General features: G+C 44.2%; 1 protein-coding gene across 2 annotated transcripts in view; it reads left to right on the plus strand.

The window, feature by feature from the left end:
* Positions 1-19,804, plus strand: part of ZZEF1 (zinc finger ZZ-type and EF-hand domain containing 1) — a 375,890-nt gene that overhangs the window by 43,764 nt on the left and 312,322 nt on the right. For both annotated transcript variants that reach the window (XM_073615049.1, XM_073615050.1), the window contains exon 5: positions 18,295-18,494. In XM_073615049.1, the coding sequence (XP_073471150.1) occupies positions 18,295-18,494 (200 nt within the window). The remainder of the gene's footprint in view (positions 1-18,294; positions 18,495-19,804) is intronic.

Consider the following 19,804-nt stretch of genomic DNA (forward strand, 5'->3'; position numbering starts at 1 on the left):
GCAGTGTTATTTGGGGCTCAGAAAAGAAAAAAAAAATAAAAAAAATAATTGGAATCTATAATCAGTGTCCCAGCATATAGTATGTAGCACAGCTCTTTGAGGGGGGAGATCCTGCTGCAGGAAACAATATGGGAGCTTCAGTGAGGTTTGATGAAAGGTGTATGTGGAGCACTAAGATGGCCGCCGGCTTCCAGAGGTAGGCCGGAGCCGCGGACTTTCCTAGTGGCTTCACCCGGCCGGGTGGGCGCCGCTTCTAAAGGAAGAGTCTAGTGTCCGCTTGGTGCATGGGTAGGGGGAGGATGTTGTTACTCACTGTGTCCCAGCTTCTGATTGGTGTCCGGATCATGAATACCACAGGCCGGAGGCTCCGTTCGAGTTGCAGGCCGCAGGATGGCGATCGGCCTCAGGGAAGCAAAGCCGTGGATTCGCGGGCAGAGTACCGCCGTCGATCCCGGCAATCTCCGGCGGGACGGGGGGCCACCGACCCAAGGCAGATGCCCACTCAGCGTCCGGGTCCTAGGGACGCAAGGCCGGAGGCTCCGTGCAGGTTGTAGGCCCCAAGATGGCGACCGGGATCCCGGCGTAGCGCGATTCACAGGCCCGGATCAGGGTTTGTAGCTGGAGCCCGGAAAGACCCCTCCCGGAGTATAGCAGGGGGGGTCCGGAAAGCTGTATAGGGGTGATGGAGCCTCAAAAAGTAAATTGGTGTCCGGATGGCAGCGGATTCTGTTTGTTGTTGAGGAGCTCAGTTAACTCGCGTCCTCCTCGGTGCACGTCCAGACACGCCCCCCCAGGAGAACAAGGTGAAGAAGATTCTATGGTATCATTAAAATCAAAATTAGAGTTAAGATACATACAAAGACACATTATTTGTGTACAAATTCCTTCTACAGTATAACAATCGCATACATCCACCCTCAATGACATAGATGATTTTGGGCGTACACCACATGTTCCAATGCAGAATTGGAGAAAAAAAACCCCTCTGGGATAACTGGATGGAAGCTGAGATTAGTGTGCATGTGTCTCTTGTGCCCTTTTTGATTAACATCCTTCTGCAAGGTTAAATATACAGTTGTACTCAAAAGTATGCATACCCCTGGGTAATTAGTAATATACAGTATGTATCATTTTTAAAGAAAACATGAGTGAGCAGGCAAAACGCATTTCTTATGGGAGTCATACTGTATTCAACTGTAGGTCATAAGAGAATGGCACAATCGTAAACAAAACATGACCACAAGTGAACAAATTAAATTACCCCTATTCAAAAGTCTGTATGCCCTTAGTGCTTAATAATGTGTATTTCCCCCTTTAGCATCAATGACAGCATGGGGTCTTTCTTAATAGGTTTCTATGAGGCCCCACATTCTTTCAGGTGGTATAGCTGCCCATTCCCATGGTGCCATGCAGAGTCTTTGGTTGTCTTGCATGAACCGAACGTTTGAGATCTCCCTGGAGTGGCTCAATGATATTAAGGTCAGGAGACTGTGATGGCCACTCTACAACCTTCACCTTTTTCAGCTATAACCACTGGAGGGTCATCTTGGGTTTGTGCTTAGGGTCATTGTCACGCTGGAAAGTCCAAGCGCTTCCCATGCTCAGCTTTCTTGGAGAAGAATGCAAATTGTCTGCCAGTATTTTCTGATAACATGCTGCATTCATCTTGCCATTAATTTTCACAAGATTCACTGTGCCTTTAGAGCATACACACCCCAAAACATTAGTGAGCCTCCACTATGCTTCACAATGGGGATGATATTCTTGTTGCTATAGGCCTTGTTGTCCCCTCTCCAAACATAGTGCTTATGGTTGTGACCATAAAGCTCTATTTTGGTCTTGTCACTCCAGATTACAGTTTGCTGGAAGCTATGAGGTGTGTCAGGGTGTTGTCGGCATATTGTAACCGGTCTTTTTTGAGGCATTGGCGTTGTAAAGGCTTCTTTCTGACAACTCGACCATGCAGCTCATTTTTGTTTAAAGTGGATGTAAACCCAATGTCATCCTTTCTAAACTACTGCCATAGGGGTTATCAATAAGGATATACATGCCTCCCGCATGTATCTTTACCTGTCTAATGTCTCCCCTCTGTCTGTTATGAGAGCTGAAAAACTGCAGATTCTGTGGGTGGGTCTGTTGTCTAGAGCTCGGTGGGTGGAGTCCTGATGTCAGTAGACTCCCCGCCCACCTCTACACTCCCCTGTGTATTTCTAACATTGAACTTCTGCTATGATCTCTAACATCCAGTGAAAATACAGGAAAGTAACCACATGACTTCAGCATGCCAAATCATGCTGAGGTGTGGAACAGCCAATCCTTGCAGAGCTGCTGAAGAAAGGAGTGGAGGGAATTTAAAAATACTGCCTGTGTCTTAGGCTGTCACTCACAGCAAGGGGGAGTATTTGACAAAGTTTTTCTCACTTTGTCAAGATTTTTCTCACTGAACAATAAAAGGGGATTGCTCAGAGATGGATTAAGGCTCGATTCACACCTATGCATGTTGCTTTTGAGCGTTTTTGGAGGTTTTTTTTTCATGCTTGCCGCGTTTTTGAGCCGCGTTTTTGCCGCGTTTTAGCGGCGTTTTTGCCGCGTTTTTGCCGCGATTTGCGTTTTGCGTTTTTTTTTTTTTCATTTTTTTTACAGTCTTACAAAAAAATTACAAAAAAAAAAAAATAAAAAAAAAAAAAAAAAAAACGGCAAAAACGCACCAAAAACGCATCAAAAACGCTGCAAAAAAGGTGCACTTGCGTTTTTGATGCTTGTCCATTGAAAACCATTACATGCAAAACGCTGCATTTTGCATGAGAAAAAGTCCCCGACCCTTTCCAAAAACGCGGAGATACAAAAAAGCATTGATGTGAACATGTTCCATAGGAACCCATGTTAAAAAATTCCCGTGCATTTCTGCAAAATGCATCAAAAAACGCGCTAGTGTGAATGGGGCCTTACTCTGTGTGGCAAGACTGGGCTCAAATGATAGGAAATCTTATACTCTACAGTATGATAAAAAAAAATTTTTCAGGTTACATCCAAGTAAGTATCATCCTTGAAACAATCACACCATCTTTTTCCAGAGCAACCTGTATTTCTCCTGAGGTGTCCTGTAGGTTCTTTTGTATCCCGAGCATTTCTTCTGTCAGTTGTGGCTGCAATCTGTCTTGGTCTACCTGACCTTGGCTTGGTATTGAGATCCCTGATTTCTCCACTTCTTAATAGGTGATTGAACGGTACTGACTGGCATATTCAAGGCTTTGGATATCTCTTTTTATATCCCTTTTCCATCTTTATAAAGTGCTGGGGGAAGGAGTGTGGGGGCGGCTCAGTTAGTATATTTTAAGGCTGCTCCTGTCTGGTCATGTGATTCGCATCCCTGTGTCAGCAAGCGCGGCTTCATTGGAGAGGAGGGAGCACTGACAACAGATGGGCCATTGACATCATCGTTCCAGGCTTTATTAGTAGTTTTTGGAGTGCGATCTCCTCTCGTTTGCAGTCTCCACTGACTGACACAGGGGAGATTATGTGACCAGACCTGAGCGGCTGAAAATAGTTAAGTATATACATCTTTCTTACACAGGTTAGTTAGCATAGGAGGGGGAGGGGAACAGTTTTAAGGCGGTGTAAGCAGAAATTCCTTTAACTTCTGTTCTAAGCACCCTCTAAGCCTAGAACTAGAGAACACTAAGCCCTGGTTCACACTGAGTGCGACTTTGAAATCAAGCTACTTCACTTGAAGTGGCACAGTTTTAAAGCAGCAGGTCAGTGCAATTTCCTGTGCGACTTGCCTGACATCTGTGTGACTTCATGCATAGATGTTTATGCAAGTCGCACCTGAACTTGCAAGAAATAGTGCAGAAACCTTTTTTCAAATCGGTGCAGCACCGCAAAGTCGCACAAATTTGAACGGATTGTTTACCAACAATAAGGTGAGACTTATGCGATTTGGAACTGTCAAATCGCATGGCAAGTCGCACCAGTGTGAATGGGGACTTAGGGCTGTATTTATCATGGAGGGTAAATGGATATAAATATAGCGCTCGCATACACAAGTGAAAAATAAAAATAAATAGTAAAACAAAACAAAGTCCAAAACAAGTGACTAAAGATGCTCCAATCCAAAGTGAAGGGAAAAAAGTGCTTCAGAAAATTTAGGTGCGCAACACCCTCTCATATATCCCCAGCTTTTCAGTCTGGTGGGTCACTTAAAGCTTGGTATGGATGCCTTGAAATAGCAGGTAAGAAGTCAGATCATCAGATTCAGGGTTCCTTGGTGAGATTTCTCAGCCAGGCAAACAAGTACCCAGAAGTGAAAAAGGAATGGAACTGATAGTGAAGTACCATTAAAAAAAGTTTATTTGAACAAGGGGATGGATACTTACAAAAAGTAAGATCAAACAGGCATCAAGCATGGAGCTGTTAGTATAAAAACGCCGTTCCTGATGTGCATTCCACGAGACCGGAAATGACGTCAGTGATCCCGGAATGGCGTCAACGTTTCGCCCTCCCACAGGGCGTCATCAAAGACCCCTTTGATGACGCCCTGTGGGAGGGCGAAACGTTGACGCTATTTCCGGTATCGCTGACGTCACTTCCGGGCTCATGGCACGCACGCCAGGAATGGCGTTTTTAGCAAAAGTAGTTTCTAGCAAAAAATAACGGATTTTAACGTGTAAGCAACTTGTGTCAGTTAAAGGCTTAGGTATGGACTGCAGACAGAGAGACATTTTGCCCCTGTACAAAGTATTAAGACCTAATCTAGAATATGCAGTTCAATTGTGGGCACCAGTTCACAAACATTACATAGCAAACCTAAAAAGAGAATAGGCAGAGCAAAGCTATCTTGTATACATGAGGATTGTCAAAGGTGTAAGTCCACAATAATTAAAGTGTACTTAAAATCTCAAGAATTCACAACCGATCCATAGGACCGAACAGTCACTAGTAATTCCACAGGAGCCCAAAGTTCACTTCCACAGCCAGGTGCAGCACCTATATACAGTGCCTTGAAAAAGTATTCACACCCCTTGAAATTTTCCACATGTTGTCATGTTACAACCAAAAACCTGAATGTATTTTATTGGGATTTTATGTGACAGACCAATGCAAAGTCACACAGAATTGTGAAGTGGAAGGAAATGATAAATGGTTTTCAACATTTTTTACAAATCAATATTTATAAAGTGTGGTGTGCATTTGTATTCAGCCCCTGAGTTAATACTTTTGTAGAACCACCTTTTCGCTGCAATTACAGCTGCAAGTCTTTTTGGGTATGTCTCTACCAGCTTTGCACATCTAAAGTTACATTTTTGCCCATTCTTTGCAAAATAGCTCAAGCTCTGTGAGATTGGATGGAGAGCATCTGTGAACAGCAATTTTTAAGTCTTGCCACAGATTCTCAATTGGATTTATGTCTGGACTTTGACTGGGCTATTCCAACACCTGAATATGCTTTGATCTAATAAACCATTCCATTTTAGCTCTGGCTGTAGGTTTAGGGTCATTGTCCTGTTGGGAGGTGAACTTCCGCCCCAGTCTCAAGTCTTTTGCAGACTGATAACAGGTTTTCTTTTAAGATTGCCCTGTATTTGGCCCCATCCATCTTCCCATCAAACCAGCTTCCCTGTCGCTACTGAAGAAACCATCCCCACAACATGATGCTGCCACCACCATGTTTCTCGGTGGGAATAGAGTGTTCAGGGTGATGTGCAGTGTTAGTTTTCTGACACATATAGTATTTTGCTTTTATGCCAAAAAGTTCAATTTTGGTCCCATCTGACCAGAACACCACCTTCCACATGTTTGCTGTGTCCCCCACATGGCTTCTTGCAAACTGCAAACGTGACTTCGGCTTTTTTCTTGCCACTTTTCCATAAAGGCCAGATTTGTGGAGTGCACGACTAATAGTTATCCTGTGGACAGATTCTACCAATTGAGCTGTGAATCTCTGCAGCTCCTCCAGAGTTACCTTGGGCCTCTTGGCTGCTTCTCTGATTAATGCTTTCCTTGCCCAGCCTGTCAGTTTAGGTGGACGGCCATGTCTTGATAGGGCTTCACAGAACAGCTGTATTTATACTGAGATTAAATTTCACACAGGTGGATTCTATTTACTAATCAGGTCACTTCTGAAGGCAATTGTTTCCACTATAAAAGGGCTTAATACAAATGCATGCCACACTTTTTAGGTGTTTGTAAAAAAAAATGTAAAACCCTTTATCATTTTCCCCTCAGTCGTCTTCCAGGTCAGTCCTTGAGAGATGGAGTTCCTCCCTCCAAACAGGAAACACATTGCCAATTAGTCTTTTAAGGTAGTCCCTCAGGTCCCTGGTCGGTCTTGGTGTTTCCTCCATCCGAAGGGACCACCGGAGGCTCCATCTCTCAAAGGCTGGGCTGGGGCAGGGGTCTCAGGCTGCAGCAGGGAGAAAGCCTTGGAAGCCTCTGGGCAGCTGCGGGGGTGAGTGCACACTTAGTTTTTGTAGGTGGAGGAGGTCGGGTTAATGGCCACAGGCAACCCTCCTTGACAGTGGGCGGGGGTGTCCTGGATCCATCCTCCTTCTGAGCCCAGGCATGGAGAGAGGCAGAGATGCGGCGTTCCCTTGGTGAGCTCCGGCGGGGGGGGGGGGGGGGGGCTGGTGCCATTACACGTGGCGAGGCTGCAGGAGACAGCACGGATGCCACAGGACATGACTAGGAGAGTCATAGCTATGACTAAGCACCATATCTGGTGTGAAACGCGTCAGCAGCTGTGCAGTTAGTCTGTATTGCCCTGTGATGCTTTGATATTCATTTTTTAATAAAGGTAAACTTTTTTGGAGTGCGGCTATCCAGCATTCTATTTTTCCACTATGTGCCACTTTCTGTTGGTCTATCGCATAAAATCCCAATAAAATACATTTCCATTTGTGGTTGTAACATGACAAAATGTGGAAAATTTTCAAGGGGTATGAATACTTTTTCAAAGCACTGTATGTCCCGCGGGGAACACCAGATATATGTAGGGATGGCAAGAGATTTGTAACTTTGGTTGGTCATCCCTGTGGTACAACCATCTCCGATAGTCACTAGGTCCCTCTTCAACATCCTTATTTAGTATTACTGTTTTCTGGATCAGCCATACTGTATCCTAGCTCAGGTTTCTGCTTAATTTGTCAGAAATGATAATGATAAATTTGTTATCTGTAGAAGAGACTCACACATAGTTTATGCTCTTACTTGACCATCTCTTTTTTTTTTTTTTTTTCTTTTTTCATCCATCACTGCTACAGTAATCTCTGCTGGTTTCACTTTATTTTCTGCCGTGAACTGTTTGTTTCAGCATGTAGAAGTTGGGGGGGAGAGATAGTGAAGAAGAAAGAGCATGAACTATGTGTGAGGGGGCAGTCTGTACAGACAGGCTTCCTCACTTGCCGGCGCTGACTGTCATTGTGTCAGCTTTTAAATGTAACACTCGTGTTTTTTTTATTATTTTTTTTTATATACTTCATAGGCCTGAATGACCGCTCCTTCTCGGTGCAATGAAGTATAGCAAAAAAAGACCCGACTTTTACATTTAAAAACTGACAGTGACAGTCACTAACTATATGGGGTAGGTATAACAAGGGGTGTCTGCTGCTGCCTTCTGACTGTATGCTTTCTGCAGCTGAGTGCAGGGTGTACCAAGATGGGCGTCGCAGCACTTGTATACTCAAGTTGCAGAATCCTTCAAGTTATTGTCTCTCGTCATTCATTTGTCATGCCAGCAATTGCCAATGCAATCAGTGCTGCATTTTAGTGCCACTGTCTGGCCATCAGTTCCGCCTATCATTACCCATTAGTGGCACCTATCAGTGCGGCATATCCGTGCCCATTAGTCAGTGCGGCATATCCGTGCCCATTAGTCAGTGCGGCATATCCGTGCCCATTAGTCAGTGCGGCATATCCGTGCCCATTAGTCAGTGCGGCATATCCGTGCCCATTAGTCAGTGCCCATCAGTGCTACTATCACATGACATTAAAGAATAGAATTGGTATCGGCGAGTACTTTGGGAAAATAGTATCGGTACAACCCTACTTAGAACACCCAAACATTATATACATTTTTTTAGCAGACACACTAGAGAATAAAATGGCAATCGTTGCAATATTTTATGTCACGCAGCGATCTTTCCAACACAATTTTTTGGGGAAAAAATACATTTCCCTGAATTAAAAAAACCTAAACCGTAAATTTAGCCCAATTTTTAAATTTTGTATAATGTGAAAAATGTTACGCCGAGAGAATCGTGATCTTTATTCTAAGCAAAAAAAATATTGTGATTCTCATTTTAGCCAGCTCTAATGTAAACCAAAAACTGACTCAAGCGGTTAAGTGGATGTAAAGAACTGATGTAAACAGATCTGTTCGTTCTTTGAAAAAATTTGACTGAACTGATGAAACCAAGGCATGTGTGAAAGGGGCCGTAAGTGGCTGTTTTTATTATACAGGCATGGTCAGCTGGCCTCTTGAGGAATTCTGCCCTGAGAAATGCCATGCACCTTTCACTGGAGTGCTTGCATGTAGAAAGGAAATGGCTGCAATAGATCAGCAACACTGAAAGATTGTCCTGGAATTTGGTCATTTAGACAGTTTGTTCGTTTTTCGGATAGTTAATGGACACAAATTAGTTGGACAAGTTTGGAAATTTTCTGTCGAATGATAAATTGAAAGGTTAATGTGTTTCTCGTCCAAACTGTTTGCACTAGGTATATGTGAAAAAACAAACAAAAAATTGATTCATTTAAGTCCATTGAACGATTTATCAGTGATTACATGATGGCACTATCGTTTGCTCTCACGGCCGAATGTTCGTTTTTCGAAAATGGGTTTGAATGATTTTTCGTATATCGAATGGCTAGCATTAAATCCGTATTTTAAAAAAAATGCAATTTATGATACATAGTGCTTTAGCAAACTGAGCTGCAATCATTTAGTGCATACCTCAACCTTTAGTAAAAACACAAGATATTTATAATAAAACAGCTCTGCATCATGTAAAAAGTAATCCAAGCAACAGTAAGCTGAACAGCAAGCACTTTCTGCTGTTCCGATCCACTACTTTTTTTGTCTAAAACTTGGTATCTCTGAGTATGGGGCATGTGTGTAACTTTATCCAGCCTCCCATAATGCAATGCGTTCTGCCTGAGTGGATACTTGCCATTTGTGTGTGTGTCAGGTGTTCCTAACCCTAAGCCAGTATCGAATTTTAGAAAATAGGTGTTATTTTTGCATTTTGGGGGCTCCAACGATGGAACAATGTGGCGGCTAGTGGTCTGCAAGTATAACAAGTTGCTCTTTTTTGCATGCGGACAGCTGACCTTTATGCTCAGTACAGAGCTGCTTTGGACCCCTTTCACGCTGAGGTATTTTTCAGGCGCTAAAGGGCTAAAAATAGCTCCTGTAAAGCGCCTGAAAAACGCCTCCTCTGCAGCCCCAGTGTAAAAGCCTGAGTGCTTTAACACTTGCAGGACTTAGTAAAAGTCCTGCAAGCAACATCTTTTGAGCGGTGTATACACCGCTCCTCCACCACCCCTGCCCATTGAAATGAATGGCAGGCGCTTCGGCAGCGGCGCTACACAGTCGCTTTTAACCCCTTCTAGGGGGGTTAAAGTGCCCCGCTCCTGCCTGAATAGCAGCGCCAAAGCTTCCATTACTCCTCGCAGATCAACGCAGGCTTACTGCACATAGATAACAATTGTTGGGACACTATGGCAATTCTCTAAGATTCTATTCACTTTGTAGAAATGTAATTTTCTTTATCGTACATCACGGGACACAGAGCACCATAATAATGACTATGTGGGTTATACGCTTACCTTTAGGTGATTGGACACTGGCAACCAATAGTAATACGGTTCCTCCCATATAACCCCTCCTATACCGAAAGTACCTCCGTTTTTTTGCCAGTGTCTTGAAGATGATGGTCATGGCTGTTTGAAGCTCTTCAAATTTCTTTAAAAAAAAAAAAAAAAATGTCCCACTGAGGACGTTATAATCGGATCCAGTCGGATGGCTTAACAAGCTAAAGTGGATGGTACCCGAACCTCGGTTCAAGTACGAGGTATTGCTTGTAATGTGTCCTATATAGGCGCTGGTCCCTTGTTAAGTTGGTATTCCTGGTCAATCTTGCCCAAGGTAAACCAGAAAGGGTGCTTTACAGGTCCAGAGGTGTGGACCCCAATATATGGGGGACCCGGTCCCTGAAGGTCCTTAGAGGCGCTACCCGCCGTGATGGGGGAAGATTGGGCCTGGTATATATGTGTGTGTGTGTGTGTATTTCCCTTTGAAACTGCTGGTAACCTTGAGCATGCGGTGGGCGTGCCGCCGGTCGCTGATGTGCACGCTCACTCTCAAGCTAATGCTTTATAGGCATGGAGCTCCTGGCGTGCGCGTGGACAACACAGAGCGGTAGTTGGGCACGTGAGTCTGGTGGTTTTGGACACAGTGGTGACAGGTTAAAAGGCTGGTTATAGTTTGTGGGGAGTACTCCTTTTCTTTCTCGTGTGTAAGCAATGTCTTCCAGAAAACGAGGTTTAGGGAACAAGGCAAGCACAGGGGTAAGAGTACCTCCTTTAAAAACAGGAGACCAACCCCATGCTGATGCAGCCTCAGTTTCTCCTGAAAGACCTGCGGCATCTGTCAGGCATAGTGGCCACTACCAATATACCTGCCTCGGCTTATGTTACAAAGGAGGATTTGGCATCTGCCTTAGCGGGCCTTGAGGGCAAAATAGCTGGCATGATTGCCTCTCTAACACAGGGGGGGGAGGAAACGTAATAGATCTCCCTCCCCTGAGCCTGGGCCAAGTGGAGAGTCACTAGAGCACCAGGACTCTTATAGCCAGATGGGTCCAGGTGATCTGGAACCAGAATGGGCAGAGGATTTGGAAGAGGTGGTCATGAAGGACCAAGAGGAAGGAGAGGCTGAAGGATCCTCGGCCGAGGACTCGGGCTCTGAAGAGCCAATTTCAGCCTCCCATTCCCAAAAATTGTTTATCCAATCTCTAATTGAGATGGTACGAATTGGGTTTAAGTTACCCCCAGTTCAGGAGTCTGCACTCTCCTATTCTACTTTGGGATCTTTGCGACCTCAGCAAATTTCCCAAGCGTTCCCTTTGCATCCGTTACTGGAGCAGGTGGTTTACGCGGACTGGGAGCACCCTGACAGGATATACTTGCCTCCAAAAAGGTTTTCTGTCTTATATCATATGGAGGAGAGGTTCAGGAAGAAATGGGGCACACCTTTGGTGGACACTGCCATATCTTCTGTAAATAAAAGTTTAACCTGTCCAGTGGATAATGCCTTATTAAAGGCCTCCTTTTCGGTGGCTGGTGCAGCAGTTCAGCCAGCAGTTGCAGCTATTGGGATTTCCAATCCCTAAAGGATCGCTTTAAAAGGTTGGTAAGGAACATACCTTGCCAGGAGGAATCTGCTGCGGAGTTATCGGAGATTCCTCATGCCTTATGTTTTGCAGTAGACGCATTAAAAGACTCAATTCAACAGATGTCTCGTTTTGCGTTACTGTCGATTCATATGCGCAGAGTCTTGTGGCTAAAGAACTGGTCTGCTGAGACGCTATGCAAAAGGCTACTCGCAGTTTTTCCATTCCATGGAGAGCGCTTGTTTGGCGAGGATCTGGATAAGTATATCTAAAAGATCTCTGGAGGAAAGAGTGCCCTGCTCCCTATTAAAAAGCAAGGGAAGCAACCCTCTTATAAAATTCCTAAGGCTCCAGGACCTGGTGCTTCTTCCCCTAAGAGGTATCGACGGCCTAAGCCATCTGGGTTTAAAAGACCCCAGGGTCAGAAGAAACCCTGGACCCAAAAGACACCCAAGCCCAACTCCAAGTCTACCTTTAAGGAGCGCCCCCGCTCTCACGGGTGAGGGGCAGGCTTCGGCTGTTTGGGGAGGCCTAGGAAGAACTGGTTCAAGACAGATGGGTCATTTCCACTGTAAAATACGGTTACATAATAGAGCTCCGGGAGATCCCCCCCGAATCGGTTTCTGTACTCAAGGGTTCCGTCAGATCCAGAGAAAAGAAGATGCCTATTCCTAGCTTTACACCATCTGCTGATGCAGGGGGTAATTGTAAAGGTTCCGCACGAGGAAAGATTCAAGGGGTTTTACTCAAACCTATTTACCGTGTCGAAACCAAATGGGGAAGTAAGGCCCATTTTGGACCTCAAGGCTCTCAACTTCTTTGTAGACGTCCGATCCTTCCGCATGGAGTCGGTTCGTTCGATAATAAAATCCCTGAGAAAGGGAGACTATTTAGCGTCCATAGATATGAAGGACGTGTACCTTCATGTGCCGATCTTTGGTCCACATCAAAGTTTCTCACTCTTCGCTGTAGAGGGCAGTCATTTCCAATTTGTGGCACTACCTTTCGGTCTGGCCTCGGCCCCCAGGGTTTTCACAAAGATTCTGGCCCTGGTGTTGGCTTCTCTAAGGTCTCAGAAAGTCTCCGTAGTAGGATATCTGGACGATCTTCTAAGGGAATGCTCTCGCCCCATACTGGTTCAAAACGTGTCAAGAACAGTACGGGTTTTACAACGCCTAGGTTGGATGCTAAATATGGACAAGTCAGCTCTTTGCCGACCCAAGCCTTGGTGTATCTGGGTCTGGTCTTGGACACCGCTCAAGAAAAGGTGTTTCTTCCTCCCTTAAAGGTTGCCTCCATAGGTGAAAAAAGAACTAACAACTTCTATTCGGCTGTGCATGAGGTTACTAGGCAAAATGGTGTCATCCTTCAGCGCAGTGCCATATGCACAGTTCCACTCCAGAGTGTTCCAGAACAGTATTCTAAAAGCCTGGGACAAGTCAGCTCGAACCCTGGATCAGCCTATGGTTCTATCTCCACAGGTTCTATGGAACCTCTCTTTGTGGTTAAGAACCAGCAACTTGGAAAGTGGGAAATCTTTCCCACCGGTAACCAGGAAGGTCGTAACCACGGACGCCAGTCTTCTCGGTTGGGGAGCAGTCCTAGAGGAAGCGTCTGTTCAGGGAATATGGTCCCAGACAGAAAGGACCCTGCCAATCAATCTATTAGAGATTCGGGCAGCTCGTCTAGCTCTGCGATTCTGGACATCCAGATTGCGGGTCTTCCTGTCAGAGTCCAGTCCGACAACTCCATGGTAGTGGCATATATCAACCATGAGGGAGGTACCAGGAGTCGGGCAGCCCAAAGAGAGGTAGATCATATATTGACTTGGGCAGAAAAACGTGCCGTTTCTGTCGGTAGTGTTTACTCCGGGGGTGGACAATTGGCAGGTGGATTTCCTAAGTCGCCAGAAATTGTTACCAGGAGAATGGTCCCTGCATCCCGAGGTTTTTCTACAGATCTACCAATACTGAGGGACCCCAGATGTGGATCTGCTGGCATCCAGATTCAGTGCCAAGCTGGACAGGTTTGTATCCAGGACCAAGGATCCGCTTGCTGTCGGGATAGACGCATTAGTAGTTCCTTGGGATCAGTATTCTCTGATATATGCTTTCCCTCCGATCCAAATTCTGCCGCACTTACTACGCAGAATACAGGAGGAACGAAAGCCGGTGATCCTAGTGGCCCAGGAGATCATGGTACTCGGAGATTGTGAAGTTGGCAGTAGGGGACCCATTGGTCCTTCCTTGCCGTCCATACCTGTTGTCTCAAGGGCCCATATTCCATCCATCTTTACAGTTGCTGAATTTGATGGCCTGGCTATTGAGACCAGAATATTGAAAGACCGTGGTATTATGGGTTCAGTCTTGTCTACTTTGATAAACGCTAGAAAGTCAGTTTCTAGAGCCATCTATTATAGAGTCTGGAAGTCATACATTTCTTGGTGTGAGAAAAGAAAATGGAACCCTCGTAGGTATATGATTGGATGGGTTCTCGCCTTTCTGCAAGCAGGAGTAGACTTGCAGCTCGCTTTAGGGACAATTAAAGGACAGATTTCGGCCTTATCGTTTTTTTTCCAAAGACCGATTGCATCCCATTCTTTGGTGCGAACCTTTGTCAAGGAAGTAACACACCTGAGACCGCCGGTTAAACCACCTTTGTGTCCCTGGGACCTAAATTTGGTACTGTCAGCCTTACAGAGTCAACCGTTTGAACCTATTAAGCATATTCCTTTTGTCCTATTGACCAGAAAATTAGTCTTTTTGGTGGCTATAACATCAGCTAGAAAGGTGTCAGAATTGGCCGCCCTTTCTTGCAAAGAACCTTTTATGATTCTTCATCAGGACAGAGTGGTCATGGCGCCCTCGTCCGGAATTTCTACCGAAGGTAGTTTCCAAATTTCATTTGAATCAGGATATCATTTTACTGTCCTTTTTTCCAAACCCTAAGACCAGGGAGTAAAGGTCGCTTCACTCACTGGATGTGGTGAGGGCGATAAAAGTTTACTTGGAAATGTCAGCTCCCTTTCGGAAGACTGACTGTTTTTTTGCCTTGCCTGAGGGTCCTAAAAAAGGACAGCCGGCAACAAGTTCAACTATATCCAGATGGATTCGTCAGACTATTATACAGGCGTATGGATTAAAGCGCAGGGTTCCACCCCGGGATTTAAAAGCACACTCCACTAGAGGGATTAGTGCATCATGGGCAGTACGCCAATAGGTGTCTATGGCTCAGGTTTGCAAAGCGGCCGCTTGGTCTTCAGTTCATACATTCACTAGGTTTTACCAGGTGGATGTGAGATCTCAAAAAGAGGCTGTTTTTGGCCACAACGTGTTGCAGGCAGCTTTATAGTCTCAGGCCCATTGAGCTTAGGGATAATGTGTCCCGTCCCCCCCCCACCCCCCCCCCCTCCCCTCAGGTGCATTGCTTTAGGACATCCCACATAGTCATTATTATGGTGCTGTGTGTCCCGTGATGTACGATAAAGAAAAACGGATTTTTAAAACGGCTTACCTGTAAAATCCTTTTCTTGGAGTACATCACGGGACACAGAGGTCCCTCCCCTCTTTCTGGGATCGTCATTGCTTGCTACAAAACTGAGGTACTTCCGGTATAGGAGGGGTTATATGGGAGGAACCGTCTTACTATTGGTTGCCAGTGTCCAATCACCTAGAGGTAAGCGTATAACCCACAGTCATTATGGTGCTCTGTGTCCCGTGATGTACTCCAAGAAAAGGATTTTACAGGTAAGCTGTTTTAAAAATCCAAAAATGGATGGAATGGTAGGATTATTGCGGTGCCCAAAGATTTTTTGCAAAAAACAAGTTATTAAAATTAAGTTGATTTTATTACATAAATTATTTTAAAACCAAGTAAACGCATTTCATTTACAGTACAAGTACATATAGGAGCATATACCGATATATTACAACCAGTGGAGGAATTGAATGAATCCCTACTAGGTTCGCCAATACATTGGCTTCTTCAGTGGATATAGTGGGTTGTAATTCTACAAAAGAAAATTAGAATTAATAATCAAATGTACAGAATATACAAATAACTGGGAGCAACGTCATGTGAACCACCAACAGAAGTACATGGAAGCTACACAGTTGTGCCCAATCAATAGGTCCCAGCAGAGATGGAATTAGAGTCAACTGTGAATCACACATACCTGCCCAATGAACCACCAGGGGGCCACACAAATTGTGCGGCCCCCTGGTGGTTCATTGGGCAGGTATGTGTGATTCACAGTTGACACTAAATCCATCTCTGCTGGGACCTATTGATTGGGCACCACTGTGGAGTCCACCTGTGGTAAATTCAGTTGATTGGACGTGTTTTGGAAAGGCACACATCTGTATAAGATCCCACAGTTAACAGTGCATGTCAGCACAAACCAAGCCATGAAGTCCAAGGAATTGTCTGCAGACCTCTGAGACAGGATTGTATCGAGGCACAGATCTGGGGAAGGGTATAGAAACATTTCTGCAGCATTGAAGGCACAGTGGCCTCCATCTGTAAATGGAAGAAGTTTGGAACCACCAGGACTCTTCCTAGAGCAGCCGCCCACCCACGCTGAGCGAGCAGGGCAGACGGGCCGTAGTCTGGGAGGTGACCAAGAACCCAATGGTCGCTCTGACGGAGCTCCAGCGTTTCTCTGTGGAGAGAGGAGAACCTTCCAGAAGAACATTCTCTGCAGCACTCCACCAATCAAGCCTGTATGGTAGTGGCAGACTGTGAGTGAAATTCACCTGAGACCACACTCTGGATCAAGTTAAGAAGTTTTCTTTATTTGACTCGTACCAGGAGACAAGTTACAACAAAAGGACAAATATTTGCCTATTGGTTCTGACTGCCTTTCACCCATGCAATAGGTCTGCATAGACAAACAGTCAGCCTGATAGACGCCTATCTGAACAGATAATTGCCCACTGGTTCTGACCTCTATGACCCGTTCAATAGGGAAGCATACATAAAGTTCAGCCTTTATGAGCTCTTATCTGTCTAACAATTGCAGAACTTGCATTTATACAAGCCATATCTTGGCCATCTCGCTTAGATATGATTGGTTGCTAAGATCTACGTCAATGTAACTAATTATAAATCTGACACCTGTTCTACAACCAGACAAACTTATTCATTCCCAGAATTCCTATATGTTCATTAGTCATTTACCTGTGTAGAGACAGTATGGCACCCAGCTGTGTTAAATCAAACCCTCCTTGTCCTGATAAGACAGATTCACGACTTTGGGAGAATGAACTTTAATAACCCCACCAAATGTGTTATGTGTTATTGTTTCTCACTATACAGTTCTATGTGCATGTATACACATATGTAAATGGAAAATTGATCCTCTTGTGGGACTTTAAAGGGGAAACCTACTCATGAGTAAAAAGGAGTATAAGTAGTATAAGTTTGTTGCATTGAATTTAGGTATTTATTAGGGTATAGATCTGGATAGGTCTATAGTACATAGGGTAAACATACACAGGATACAGGATGCATAATACAAATACAAAATTGTAGCAATACAGTATGCAGAGATCCACAATCCTAGAACAGGGGAGTACTCCCTGTATGTGTGTTCCATATGTGCCGGAGTTCTATGATTGTGGACTCTGACCATGGGAAATTCTCTGGTCTGAGGAACTAAAGACTGAACTCTGGCCTGAATATCAAGCATCATGTCTGGAGGAAATCGGGCACCGCTCATCACCTGGCCAATACCATCCCTACAGTGAAGCATGGTGGTGGCAGAATCGTACTGTGGGGATGTTTGTCAGTAACAGGAACTAGAAGACTAGTCAGGATCGAGGGAAAGATAAATGCAACAATGTACATAGACCTCCTTGATGAAAACCTGCCCCAGAGCGCTCTGGACCTCAGACTGGGGCAAAGGTTCATTTTCCAATAGGACAACGACCATAAGCACACAGCCAAGATAACAAAGGAGTGGCTATGGGACAACTCTGTGAATGTCCTTGTGTGGCCCAGCCAGAGCTCAGACTTGAACCCAATTGAACATTTCTGGAGAGATCTGAAAATGTCTGTGCACTGACGCTCCTCACCCAGTCCGATGGAGCTTGAAAGGTTGTGCAAAAAAGAATGGGAAAAACTGCTGAAAAATAGGTGTGCCAAGCTTGTAGCATCATCTCAAAAAGACTTGAGGCTGTAATTAGTGCCAAAGGTGCTTAAACAAAGTATTGAGCAAAGACTGTGGATAATTATGCACATGTGATTTTTATTTTTTATTTTTAATAAATTTGCAAAGATTTCAAACAAACTTCTTCTACGTCGTCATAATGGGGTATTGTTTTTAGAATTTTGAGGAAAATTAATGAGTTAAATCCATTTTAGAATAAGGATGTAACATAACAAAATGTAGAAAAAGTAAAGCGCTGTGAATGCTTTCCGGATGCACTGTAAGTGTTGAGGCCAGTGAATTAGCATGTCAGACAAGCAGCTAGCCTTTTTAGAAGGAGGTTTTGGCAAAGGCAGTCCACACATCACTAGATATATTTTAATTAAAAAAAACTTGCACTATGGTAAAAGAAGCCTGTGTTAGGAGAAATGCAAAAGCTGCTATTGGTGACTTCTGCTGTTTGTTGGTAGTTATTGAGATTAACTGCATTCACTGACCCAGAAAAACACTCTGAATCAGGAGATTTGACTCCATTTGCTGCATGATTGTTCAGGGACTTTAAATTCAGAGATAGTCAGAAAAACAAACCTTTCTAAAGGAGGTCAACTATGGAAGCCTCTACATTTCTTTTTATAAAGAGTTTTTTTTTTTTTTTTTTAAACTTGTTGGACATATGTCTCTGTTTCCAGCCAAACCATATAATATGTGTGCTGCTTGCACATATTCTTAATGCAGCTTATTTCTCTTCCCCTTTAGGTTAAGAATGAAGCCTGATATTGTATTGAGACACCTATCCATTGCTGTGTGTTCTGCAGACCAGAGCTACATGCCTCAGCAAGTTGCAGTGGCGGTGGGGCGAAATCCAAGCAACCTACAGGAGGTTCGCGAGGTCCACATTCCCAGCCATATTTCAGGCTATGTGACATTGCTGGAAAACGCTAACATAAGTCAGATGTGTGAGTCAATCCAGTAACTGAAGCGCATTGTTCAAATATAAATCTTACATACACTCTGTCAGTCTTTCATTTGTATATTTGTATATATATCTGTCCCCTTTTTTATTTAATGGTAATGTTCTCCTTTTCTCCTATTTTTTTTGAATAATGAATTCACCTATCTTTTGCTGGACATGCGCACACACACAGATTATTTTTGTTCAGCCTGCGTGCACTTTAAAGATATTGGGCAGTTCCTTGGGGCTGCCTGAAATTCCTATAGCTTGTATGCAGCTTTAGAATACCACATAAAAATTCTCTTGTTGACCGTAATTGGAATGTACTGATAAAATTTTCATGGTGGCATCTCCTATCCTAAGAGAGCTATTTTTTTTTTTAAGTACATGGCATTATGAAACAATATTAGAATTACATTGCATAACATACGTTCCATCTTTTCTAGAGGAAAACACTGCTGTAAGTTGTCAGCTTTTAGCTAAGTTTATTTGTTTTAGGTATCCACTGGCCTATTTTTAGATATCTTTCGGTTAAATGATTAGTTCACCCAAAAGGATTCATTTCCTTAAATTACAGTTTGTCTGGTGGACATTCTCTTGCTTCCTACATCTCTTGTGCACCCCAGTGTAAAAATCTCCCCACACAAACTCACTCACTGACGACATACCATTGTTGTATTGACTCTGTTACAGCCCACAACTAGAGTTTGCTCTGTTTCTGCTCTGTTGAATTAATTTATTTTATATTATGCAGAATGTACAAGAGGAGCAGAAATGGAGAAAACTCTGAAGTGGGCTGTAACCGTGTCAAGACAAGAATAGCATGATGACACCCCCCCCCCCCCCCAATTAGATCAGTTACTTTATATTAGCACCCCCTTAGAGACCACCCCCCTCCCCAATTCGATCAGGGTCCCTTCTTTATAGTAGCCCCCCCCCCAATTAGATCAGAATCCCTTTATATTATCACTCCCCTCAGAGACCCCCCCCCCCCCCAATTAGATCAGATCCCCTTCATATTAGCACCCCTCTTAGAGACACCCCCCCATATTATGAGTCCCCTTTCATCAGCGACCCCATTTAGAGATCAACGGTTGGCCATCTCTGTCGCCGAAAACAAAGCCCTGCCAGTCAAATAAGTTACACGACTTGTGCCCATGCAATATGAACCATGCTATTCAAACCAACTTTAACATTAGACAGTGTTTCAACAAATGAGCGTTATCAGAAAGATGCATATAAACAAACGCATTGGAGACAATTCCACATTTTGTAGTTCCTCTACATGTTTCACGGCACAAAGTCGCTTTCTCA

This window comes from Aquarana catesbeiana, linkage group LG02 (genome assembly GCF_042186555.1).
Source record: "Aquarana catesbeiana isolate 2022-GZ linkage group LG02, ASM4218655v1, whole genome shotgun sequence".
Lineage (NCBI taxonomy): Eukaryota > Metazoa > Chordata > Amphibia > Anura > Ranidae > Aquarana > Aquarana catesbeiana.